This window comes from Taudactylus pleione, unplaced genomic scaffold, assembly GCF_031769625.1.
Source record: "Taudactylus pleione unplaced genomic scaffold, aTauple2 ptg000129l, whole genome shotgun sequence".
Classification (NCBI taxonomy): domain Eukaryota; kingdom Metazoa; phylum Chordata; class Amphibia; order Anura; family Myobatrachidae; genus Taudactylus; species Taudactylus pleione.
In genome coordinates, this window is record NW_028284531.1 from 10924687 (window position 1) to 10937192 (window position 12506).

General features: G+C 40.8%; 1 protein-coding gene across 2 annotated transcripts in view; it reads left to right on the plus strand.

Annotated features, from left to right (window-relative positions):
* The window catches only part of SH3GL3 (SH3 domain containing GRB2 like 3, endophilin A3), a 133226-nt gene extending 121416 nt beyond the window's left edge, over positions 1-11810 (plus strand). Inside the window, exon 9 of one of the 2 annotated variants that reach the window (XM_088472846.1) lies at positions 11309-11810. In XM_088472846.1, coding sequence (XP_088328972.1) covers positions 11309-11514 — 206 coding nt within the window. In that variant the 3' untranslated portion in view covers positions 11515-11810. The other variant, XM_088472847.1, reaches the window with a different exon arrangement.
* Positions 11811-12506: the final 696 nt, after the last annotated feature.

Consider the following 12506-nt stretch of genomic DNA (forward strand, 5'->3'; position numbering starts at 1 on the left):
GTCATTGAATTTTGTAGTTCACATCATGTTCTTATTCTTTTCCTTTATGCAATGTTGGAGACACTTGGGGGGTACAGTGTAGTGGAAACCACTTTTAAAGGGCAACTCTGCAGCACAAATGTAGCTTCATTCCCGACACGGGCCTCCTTTTGTGCAAGTGCACCTAGATTTCTGCTGGGGAGCATAGTGCAATGGAGCAAGACGGCTGCATTTGTAGAGGAGCAAACGTTTGGCAGAGGGGAGGAATTGGGCTGCGTGAAGACCTGTCTAGTGAAGTATGTAGTAGCTGCATCAGTGCTATTTTTCTAGAAAAATAGGTTCAGGAACACTGGGGGGGGAGAAAGGGGGGAGGGGGGGCAGTCAGAGCTGGACGGAGGTGTGAGGAATGTGGGTAGTACTACAGTAGTGGCTGGGCCATCAATTGATGCAGAAACTAAAAAATTTTTTAAACATTGTCAAATTTTTTTTTTACAAAATTGGGCTATGAGGGGTTATTATAACATGTCACGCTATCAAATAATATATAAAACACATACAGAAACACAGTATAAGAAAGAAATCTGCCGTAAATGCGCACACACCAACAGAAACCAGAATCCTAATATTGAAAAGACCAGATCCATATAAAATATATTGAAAAAGCCAGATCCACAAAAAAAACCTTGAAAAAGCCAGATCCACATTAAATATAAAGGAAAAGCCACATTAAAGGAGCATACACACTAGACGATATGCTCCCTGAGCGATATCGTCTAGTGCAGAGGTTCTCATACTATTTTGCTCTGGGACCCCATCTGACAAAACATGTTTTTACAGGACCCCAGTAATTTACCGCCAAACAATGCACCTATATATAAGTAGCACACTTTTTTTAAAGATATTGTGACTTTTCTCACCAAGCAAAATTAAATATGGAGAGAACATGACACTTTTCTTTTTTTCTAATAATTATTTATTTTGAATGGTCAGGCAATTATTCATCAAGAAAAAACATCAAGGCTGCGAGATCAACAGATCAATACAGACAAAATAATTGTAAAATGTTGTGTCTATTTGTAACAACATGACACTTCCAAAACTAGAACATATTTATATAATAATAATTTTTTTTTATTTCTTTGTTAATGAGATGGGTGAGCTTGTAGTGTTGAACACAAATCCTTGAAACGGGGCTTTGTGTGACTCAGATAAAGGCGAATGTCCTCTTCAACAGCGAGACGGGATCTGTACTTATTTTTCAGTAAAGTCAAAGCTGAAAATCCAGCTTCACAAAGGTAAGTAGACGTGAAGGGCATCAGCACCTTTAGTGCAGCAGATGACAGCTCTGGGTATTCCTGTTGAATCGATATCCAGAAGTTTGCAAGAGGTTGTTCAGAGTATCTCAGCTTCAATGTCTCATCACAGGAGAGGTCAATTCATTTTTCATCCAGTGAAAGTGGCAAACAAGCACTTGCAGTTGCTTCAGCACTGAATGGATTCCTAATCCACCCTTCTGCTTTTCGATCCTTCTCAGGAAAGTACTGACGAAATTGCTGTTTAAGGCTGTCCAAATGGCTGATGATGATAGGTTGCAAATCATGTTTTGGAAGATCATTGACATGCAAAAAATCATCCAACAAAGCAAATGCTTCAAAATTGCCACTTTCCACACGAGTGTACCAGCACAAGGACAGCTTCTTCATCCAACTTTCAACCTTGTCAGTGGATGAAAAAACTGTAATTTCTTGTCCTTGGAGGGAGGTATTTAGCGCATTTAACCGTTCAAAAATGTCTGCTAGGTAAGCTAGCATAGCAAGCCACTTAGCATCTAAAAAAATTTCAGCCAGCAGAGAATCTCTGTCTGAAAGAAAGAAATGTACTTCGTCCCTAAGCTCAAACAAACGGTTGACCACCTTTCCCCGTGATAACCAGCGTACTTCTGTGTGATAAAGTAACTGATGGTGCTCAGCTCCCATCTCCTCACACAAAACTCTAAACAGACATGCACTTGTTGAACTGCTCTTAATGAAGTTGTCTGTGCGTACAGCTTCATCTAGAACTTGTTTTAGAGCAGGTGACATTTTTTTGCAACTTGCCTATGTATAATACAGTGGGTCCAGGCTGCTTCTGGTGCAACAGCTTGCACTCTGGTCACTAACCCGCTGTTGTTTCCAGTCATTGCCCGAGCACCGTCGCTGCAAATTCCAACACAGCGCAGCCATTCCAAGCCAGAATCAGTGACAAAAGCATCCAAAAGTGAAAAAAGTTGTCCCCCAGTAGCACGTTGTGGTAGTGGCTGGCAGAACAGAAATTCCTCAATTAGTTTTTCATCATTCTCAAATTTTATGTAGGTATGTAGGTCAGCACCTGCGCAGCCCCCGACACATCTGTCGTTTCATCAATTTGAATGGCAAAAAAAGCACTTTGTTTAATTTCGGTGGTGACTTGCTCTGTCACGTCTCTTGTCATGCTATGAATTCGCCTAGCAATAGTGTCATTAGACAGGGGGATCAAATCAAGCTGAGTTGCAGCACTTTGCCCAAGCATAATAGAAACCATTTCTTTGGCACAAGGTAGAAAAAAGCTTTCTCCAATGTTGTGCGGTTTACCCGTTTTGGCTATCCAGTATGACACCACAAATGAGGCCTCAAGTGATTTCTCATTAACTAGCTGCTGTTTTTAGCACAGTTTTTTGGCCGCGTAGTTCCCTTAATTTCCTTTTAAAATAATCAAGCAGTTTGGTTTACAGAGAACTGTGTTTTGTCTGCAGGTGCCTGATCATTTTGGATGGTTTTAAGCTCTCTTTAGCAAGAACTTCGCCACACACAACACACTGTGGACGTGGTGCTTCCTCCGAGCCAGCCCAAGTAAAACCATATTCCAAATATTTTGGATCATATTTCCGGTTTCTTACCTTTTTATTACTATTTGAATCTTCGCTGGCAGCACATCTTTTGCTGCTACTGGCAACCAACTCACCTTCATTGCTCTGCTTTCTGCCACTCTTTTGAAGAAAACGGTCCATTTCACTCACTGATGTGCAACTGGTGAAAAAAAAACTGGATTTAATGCTCTTTATTTCATTGGTTCTTTTTTTATGGGATCTCATCCCCACCCATGTCCATCGTCTTCCTTATAAGAATGATGGGTGGGGGTGATGAATGCACATCATCATCCTGATATATTTTATATATATATATTTTATGCTTCCTTATACGAGGGTGGTTTAATAAATAAGTTAACAACCTTTCATTGCGTAAATTCATTCAACTCGTTTATATTTTTTCTTGGCCTTGGTACAGATTCTTTTTCCACATTTGTTCCAGTGGTAAAAAGGCATCTATCCCGGGATAGAAGAAATCAGTGTAAAACGCCTGAAACCAGGACATGACTTTGGTTGCAAAGTGCCTTCCACCCAGGTGCTTCTTCAATGGTCCAAAGAGATGGAAATCACTTGGTGCAAGGTCAGGGCTATATGGAGAATGGTCCAGTAATTCCCAATGGCAGCATTGCTCATCTTTAACGTTTGTCCTGCCATGATCAAAGGTGATGCACCAAACCCATACCTGTTTCCGTGACATGACGTTATCACAGTACATAAGTTGGAGATGAGTTTCAGCTTCTCATGTGACCTTTGGACGCAGAAAGCTGATCACACTATGCACCTCAATGTTTGACCATGGTTTCCCCCAGCCCCACCATCTTACAACTAATGTCTGGAACAGTATTATTGATATGAGGCGCAGTCTAATGGCCATGAAGGGAAACAGTGGCCTAGCTACTCTGGCCTCGTGGTAAATTAGAATGAAATAGTGAACATTACACAAGTGAGAGCTCTTGTTACCTAACTTATTGTACCACCCTTGTGTTTTATGGCATAAAAATATATAAGAAGGATAATGGGCAAAGGGGGATGAGGCAACAAATGTATGTGCACATCACCCCCCATTGCCCATCATCTTCCTTACATATATTTATGTCCATTATCTTTCTTATATAATGGCATACAAATATATAAGAAGGATGATGGACAAGGAAGGGGGGGGGGGGTAGTACGCACATACACTTTATGCCATTATGGGGTACATGTATTAACTGGCAATATGGGGAAGAAGTGGTTGCCCTATCACCATAGCAGGGACTGCACTGTCCCTGGCGGCAGGGGCTGGTGGCTCCAGGGGCTGCACACAGGATCTCACGATGCTTGCAAGATCCTGCGCATGCCCATTGGAGCCGGCCAGGAGTGAGACACAGTATCAGCACTAAGCTGATGCGCTGTGTACTCAGGCAGGAATCACTGGAGGGGGGGGGAGTTTTCACTCCCCCACTCTGGCAGATGAGATGTTCTTGCATCTCATTGTTAGTGCTTTCTACTTTGCCTCGGTAATGAGGCAAAGCAGGAAGAGTTATAGCAGTACGATCTGTGCCGCTATAATAAATCTGCCCATATATACCTTATATATTTTTAAGACCATCATATTTCTTATATGCTTGTATGCCATAAAAATATATAAGACAGATGATGGCCATAAAAATATATAAAATGATGGGCATGGGGGTGATATGTATAAAATGTATGCACATTACCCCTCCTTGCCCATCATCTTATTTATGGCATAAAAATATGTTGGACATGAAACAAAGGGAAGATGGACAATGGGAGTAATGTGCATACATTTTATACACATCACCATAGTTCTCCATTTTACTTACAATGAAATAAATGTTCTTGCTTTTTAATATTTAAAACTGCCACTAGCTGGGGCAGCACAGAAACAGCTCTTGTCCACTACTAGCACACTGTAACGCAGAGTCACACTGCGCTGCAGCTCCTTTCACTCTGACTGACACGGGGTGACGTCATGACGCTAGGGCGTCGTGACACATATGCATTTCCATCACCGTGAAGGAAGGAGGAGCCGGCGGGGGACTGCCGGTACAAACGCCGCTGCGCATCATCATGGCAGCGTAAGCCCAGGACTCGGGACCGGTATTTAACTCTAGTGAGTTGCGACCCCATGATGAGATCGGCGCGACCCACTCTGGGGTCGTGACCCACAGTTTAAGAAACGCTGGTCTAGTGTGTCCACGGCAGGCTGTGCTCAATGTCGTATTGTTCAGTCGTCCACTGTAATCGCCCAGTGTGTACGCACCTTAAGTCTACATATATAAGAAAAGCAGGATCCATATTAATATTGAAAAGGCCAGATTTATATAAAATACATTGAAAAATTCCAAATCCCCTTAAAAAATTGAAGAAGTCAGATCCACATACTGTACAAAACATTGAAAAAGCCAGATCCACATAAAATACATTGAAAAGCCAGATGATGGATCCACATAAAATATATTGAAAAATGGGATCACAGTAAGAGATGGGTAGGGGAGTCAGAGGCACACATGGGTATGGGGAATAAGAGTTACACATGGGTAGGGGGTCAGAGGCACACATGGGTAGGGGGTCAGAGGCACACCTGGGTAGGGTGGGGTCAGAGGCACACCTTGGTAGGGGAAGTCCAAGGCACACATGGGTATGGGGTCAGAGGCACACCTGGGTAGGGAGGGGTCAGAGGCACACCTGGGTAGGAGGGAGTCAAAGGCACATATGGGTAGGTGGGTGCAGCAGCACATATGAGTAATATATTTCCAAGATCTGATCTCCCTTTCCTCATCATCACTCCGCAGGCAGAGGGAGGGCCATTTGGAGGACGGAGCACCCATCCTCGATGTTTGTCACTGTATCTGAGGGTCCTGACTCCTGACAGCCAGGAGCCTCCAGATTCCCCAGTATTTTATCTGCGTACAAACGGCCAGCTCCTGTCAGGACCCTGAGCAGCCAGCTGGATTCTGCAAGATGCTGCAGCCCCAGTCAGTAGCACAGCAGTCAGAGACAAGCTGTGCTGCCGCCGAGCAAACGGTATTAGATCCGTTTGAGCAAACTGTACTGTAGTATGCTGCATTTTAACATGAACTTCCGGAACGTTCTAAAACAAATATAGCCCTGAGCGCGTCACATTTTGTGAAGTAGTGAATAAATTATATTAAATTTTTATGGAGCAAAATTTTTGTAATCATTATAAAACGTTAATTCAATTACCGTTATCTACATATAGAAAGATGTTATTAAAATATTACTGTACTGGTAACCTATACATATTTGCAAACATTATATAATAACATTACAAATAATAAATATTATTATTATAAATAATAATTAAAAATAATTTTAAGTTAGAAAAATACATTTTTATTTTTACATTTGTCAATGGATGAAGTTGACAAGCTGTTGAAAACCAGCAAGGGCATTCTGAGAAATATATCCATCTGATAAATGCACAGTCATCTAACGGTTATATGTTATATCGAGACAGAGAGTACACGGGGCCAGCGCTCCCTGCAAGCTTTGTTCCTCTGGCTGCTATTTTGCTGTCTTAGAAAGCCGAGCATGTAATTTGTCTTGTTCAGGTGCTCTGTGCCATGTAGCTGGATCTTACACAAAGAACTCATTTCTGAGGTCACACATTTCAAAGTAATTTCACCGTTATCCATTTCCTCTCTCTCTGTCTTACGTACAAGTCTTCCCTGTACAACTGTATGGCTTAGTTTTCAGATGGGGTGTTTAAAGGTGTCTGAAGGGTAATAGCTTACTTGGTTTGGCAGGTTACTTAGACTTACTCAGAGGTATATTCTTTGGACTCATTATAGTCAAGACTCATATGCAGACAGAAAGACAGATTCTGTACAATTATAGTCTGGATTACTTATACTTAGTGGTAATCAGTAACAGACACCACCCTTTCTATACCTACTCCTAATATAATAGTGCTATTAAGTTAGTAGAACATTTAGATACGAGCATGACCACAAATTAGCTAATAGCTGCCAGTCTTATTTTTGTGACCAGTCACTGTACAGTCAGGACTGACTGCTCTCGTACAGTTACAGAGTGAGACTTGTCAGCTGAAGTTTAATGATTGTGCATTAAGCCTTTACAACGACTGACACGTCTAAAGGTGCGTACACATGGAACAATTTTTTTGGATGATTTAACTAGAACGAAGTCATTATCGTTCAAAAATTCGTTCAGTTTCTGAGTTATAACAATGAACGAAAATCGTTCAAGCGCGCTCCCATTTGTAGTTTGCAGTTCATTTCAGGCTGTCCAACATAACGATTTTCAGTAAGGGAAGGTACATTTTTCATTCGCCGTTTTAAAAATCATTCATTACACTTTAAAAAATCGTTCACTTTTCAAGAGAAAATCTGACAGATGATTATCTTTTGTTGGTTACAAAATCGTTACATGTGTATGTACCTTAAGTAGTAGGACAGTCTTTAGAAATTAATGTTCTTTACTTCTGCTTCTATCTCAACACTTTTAAAGGGCTAATTTTCAACAGCAAAGCTTTAAGGCACGGCAGCTAAGGTATGGCCCAGTTATTGATTTTAACCCAAAATTAAGAGATCAACAGTTTGGCCTGCTTTTACGTTCTAAAGAAAAAAATAAAAGGATCAGATGTGTTCACATGTAAATTTAGTACAGTAGAGGAGTGGAGACAAAAGCCCCTTAGAGATGCATCCGAAATTGAATTACATAAGATACATCTTTTTGGAGTCATATCATTGAATTACCCAGGGGCAAGGGTAATTTTCCAAATTGATGATGATCCGTAACCCATCTCTAATTGTAGATTAGATACACATTCTAGCACAAGAAAATATCTATTCACTATGAATTAGTCCATCGTGCCTTTTAGTCAGGCAGGATCTTAGTACTGTCACTACTTTTTAACAAATTGATAGGCTGAAAATTTGTTCAGCCTATAAAATATGTGCTTTCACTTTGTGTAGGTGACAGGCCTACTTTAACTCACAGGTTATGTGGGATTACACTTTTGGTTATCTACTATATAAAAGTGAACATTTGTCCTTCTGTCTTTCTATACAAAGCCACAGTTTACAAGCCACGATCGTGAAATTTTACATACGAGCGTATTAAAACACGGTGGAGGCAACTAAAAAAAATTGAGATCGAAATTAATTACTGTTACTTTTTAATTAATTAAAAACCACAATTTTTGCATAGCATTCGCCCTCTACAGGTCAGGTACAGAATTACAAAAGGATTTAGCTTATCTACTATTTTTTTCCTTTCCATTTTCTCTACTATATCAAAGTGAAAATTTGTCCATCTGTACGTCTGTCTTTCTATACAAAGCCACAGTTTACAAGCGAAGATCGTTTCATTTTACATACGAGCGTATTAAAACCCGGCGGAGGCAACTAAAAATTGTTTAAATCGAAATTAATTACTGTTAATTTTTAATTCATTTAAGACCACAATTTTTGCTGGACACTCATTGTGGGGCCTCACGGCATATGGGTAGGGCCTCAGAGCAAGTGTTTTGTGTTGTCATATTTTGTCATGATCTTAATGTTTATTATCGAAGAGAGCTTTAGCAGGCTTTGTCAGCATTCTTAGCTCTCTGACTGTACCAAATTACGCAACAACATTTCTTTCTTTCTAGCAACTGTGTCAAAATGATGACTTTGCAAGGACCCTGCTGTACTGTGAGCTGCCAAAATATTACACATGGAATGCTTCGCTCAAAGTTTTCTGTGCAGAAAACAGGGAGTCGCTGTAGATGGTCATCCTGGTATCAGAGCAACAGAAGCTCTTGGCCGTATTTACACTGTACATCCTACAAATTTTTGAATGCTTCTATCTCCGAAGTTTGCTTTACACCGTTACAGGTCCTACTTCCTTCGAAGACCTTAGGACTGTTGATGGGGAAGTTTGTCACACTTTTCGTGAGGCCTGCCTAAGGAGAGGTTGGTTGGAGGATGATGTGTAAACAAACATTCTTAAAATCCCAGGCAACGGCGGGTACTCCAGCTAGTAAACTATAAGAATTTGAATCATACTGTTATAACCAGTCTCTTACTGTATTTTATTATAGTGGAGTTATCGCTCTCTAATACTTTTCTGTATGTTGTTGCACTGTTCTAATAATTTCATACATGAAACTGTGCTCAGTAGCTGTGCTAATCATTAGCAAAGCTTTGTTTACAGGATCAATTCTCAACACCTTGAGTGAAAGTACTTTGCTTTTCTTATGTTCCCTACCTTTTAATGCTAAAACTTTTACATTTGTTGGCATGGGCGTATCTATAGTGGGTGCAGGGGTGCCATCCTTATGTGTCCCAGAGGCTTAGGGGGCCTGTACCCAGATTATGTAGTGATCTAGTTCTCAAAATGCTTGCCAAGCAATTGGGTTTGCCATGTTGCCCAACACTGAAAAAGGGGACTTGTCAGTGTTTATTTAGATGGCGGTTTTTGCCTAAGCCTTTCAGTAAATTTCAACAATGATCTGATCTATCTCCGACATTCATATAGGTGGCAGTCTGTTTCAGCCTCGTAGTAAAGCACCACACTGATATGATCCATCTCCCATGCTGCCGTTTCACCCTCACAGGCACAGCTGATCTCAGCACTGTCATAGTAGGCTAATCCTTAATTACATCCTTTGTGAAGTGAGCTGGAGGCTGAGGATTGCTCTCCGAGATCAAGGCCGTCCCAGAAAGCTAAACTTAAGTTCTCCACTCAAATTGGAATCATCTGCATTAGGAAGTATTCCCACCCCAGAGGTTGGAGCTGGTTGTATCCTGTCTCCCTCCTCCTGTCTTTACAGTCACTGGAAACGGCAATCTTCTCAGCCCTAAAGACCCTGCAGATGTGGGGCTGCCGTGTAAGATTTAAAATCTACCAATAGGGATGGAGCCCTTGAAGCATCACTATCAACAAGTAAGGTGTGATAAGCGGTCAATGGGATATAGGGCCTGATGCAGAGATGTACGCAAAACCGATGGTTTGCATACATCTCTGATGGTGATTAGACTGCACATGCGTTGTTCTCCGCATATGCCGAAGGATCCTGTGTTGTCGCACGCTGTGCCCCCTAAGATGCAGCCCGATTAACAGGCTGATGCTGTTTGGAGCACGGCCGGTGTTGTCTGTGCCGATGTTGCCTGTGTTTCCAGAAAACAGGGGCATTGGCCCAGTGTTCTGGGAGTGCTGAGGCCAGTGTCTGCATCCTCTGATGCAGATTTATCGGCCTCACAAGCAGGCAGGAGGTAGTCATTCTGAGTCAGCTTAGGCTTACTCAAATAGCTGATGCTACAAACATCGCAACCAATGATCGCGATGTTGATCCGATCCTATGTCTTTGGACGCATATATCGGATCTGAGATGCCGGCAGAAAGCGTAATTTTCCTTCAGAAGCTTCCTACAGGCATTAGCATATTTTTGCACAGCAGCTGTGTCCATGTCTGAATTAGGCCCATAATCTCTTCCGGACCTCGGTAGGATAGGGCTGCCGTTCTATTTTTAGCAAGTTAAATGGGTATTGGATGTTATAATGGACTGGGGGTACTGTAATGTGGCATAATCTGAAATGGGTGCCTTACATTGTGACAAAATATGAACTGGCAACGCTGTGTGGCATGTTTATTGGCAGCACGACAATAAGGCATATTGTGAACACTAGAATGTGACGCAATATAATTTGGGGGCACTGCCTGGTATAATGTGGACTAGGGCACTAATATGACTATACAATCAACAACTGCTGCAGAGAGAGGAGTCTCGCTCTAGAAGCATTGGGGTGGGGGCACCTTGAAAATGTTGCTATGGGGATCAGAAAGTTCTGGATTCACCCTTGTTTGTTGGTATTTGAAATGTTATGGAGTAAAACAGATTTGTAACTGGTTCATATTTAGTGTTTAGTACCATAGATGTCACATCCGCAAAACTGTATATATGTTACATAAAGTGAATAATTAAGCAACAATGATTGTTTGATGTTCTAAGTTAAGGAGGGAATTATATCTCAGCCCAAAAGTAAAGTATGATGCTAGTGTCTCTTCCTAGACCTCTAGCTGCCTACCTTATTTCCTTCCTGCTGCCAAAACCTAATCTTTCCTCAGGGATTTGGCTGGCAGCAGCAAAGGAACAGTGCACTAGACCAGCAGAGGAAATGTCCAGGTAGCGGGCAAGGTGGATAGGACTCCTTGCACTTTTACAACTTCCGCCACTCCCCAAATCTCTTTAGATTTCAAAGTGATATGGATAAGACAGTGATCAAGTTCTTTCTAAATCCTATGTTCTAAGGATGCAGTATAAAAACATTTGCACATTATGATGGCCCCAGCTGAAAATCGAGTTATACTTTATTTTGTACCTAGATTATATAATTAGTCATTAAGCTTTATTAAAAGATTACAGCTTCATTGGCTACATATAGTTATTTCTCTGTGCGTATTCCCCAGGTTCCACCATACAGTTGGACCAGCCCTGTTGCAGAGCATTATATGACTTTGACCCTGAGAATGAAGGAGAGCTTGGATTTAAAGAAAGGGACATCATTACATTAACCAACCAAATTGATGAGAACTGGTATGAAGGCATGGCTAATGGAGAATCTGGTTTCTTCCCGATTAACTATGTTGAAGTTGTTATTCCTCTTCCACAGTGAGCATCATCTGAAGATGAAGACCATTCCACTATCATAAAAACAGACTCTAAAAGCCCTTTGAATGTGGCATTCTGTGAACGCCTTGCTACTTGAGTGACTTAACTTTTATTATGTGTCATCTTTTATATGTATTTATTTTATATCAATTTTATTTTTTATGAAAACAAACACTGCTATACATGGACATGCAAAAATATATATTTTATCGTTGTATGGGGTCTACATCATACCATTTCAGATGTGACATTTGTGGTGCGTGTAATTCACAAAAAAGTATTTTAAATCAATAAGCAAAGTCCACGGGTTTACTGGTTTGTTATGTTCTATAAACAAATCTAATTGAATATTTTAATGTATGTTGCACAATACAATATTTGTTATTATAATGTTACAGTAAGTCATTTAATATAAATTGCCATATCTATATGACCAAATATAATAAATATATTACAAAGCGTTTTTTTAATTAGATTCATGTACCCAGTTTATATTCAAATTTAATAATGCACACTGGTTCATGAGGTTAAACTAGGATTGTCCATATTACTATGATTTTCATTTTATGTTTAAGGATCCCCACAGTATAGGCAGCGCCATACAGGCAATATTCAGGTAACAGTGAAAATATACAAAGCAATAGTACAGTAAATGTAATCTGACATAACATTGGAACACCACAAAGCAAATAACTGATAAACTAGGTAGGAGACAGATAGGTTGATTGGTGGGAGACGCACTATATACAGACAGGCATAAGATGGTAAGGCATGGAGAGGGGAAAGACAATTCAGCATTCAATGAGACTGCACCCATGAAGGATTAGCACACAGTCAGAAACAAGGACCACTGGAGGGAAAAAAAAAAAAGAAGAAGGATAGTGCAGGGGATAAACAAAAGGATGGAGAACCTTACCCATGGGAGCTTACATGCTAAGGGGTGAACCAGGGAGAAGAAAAGGTAAGGGGATGAGGGAAGAGTGGAGCTTTATGGGA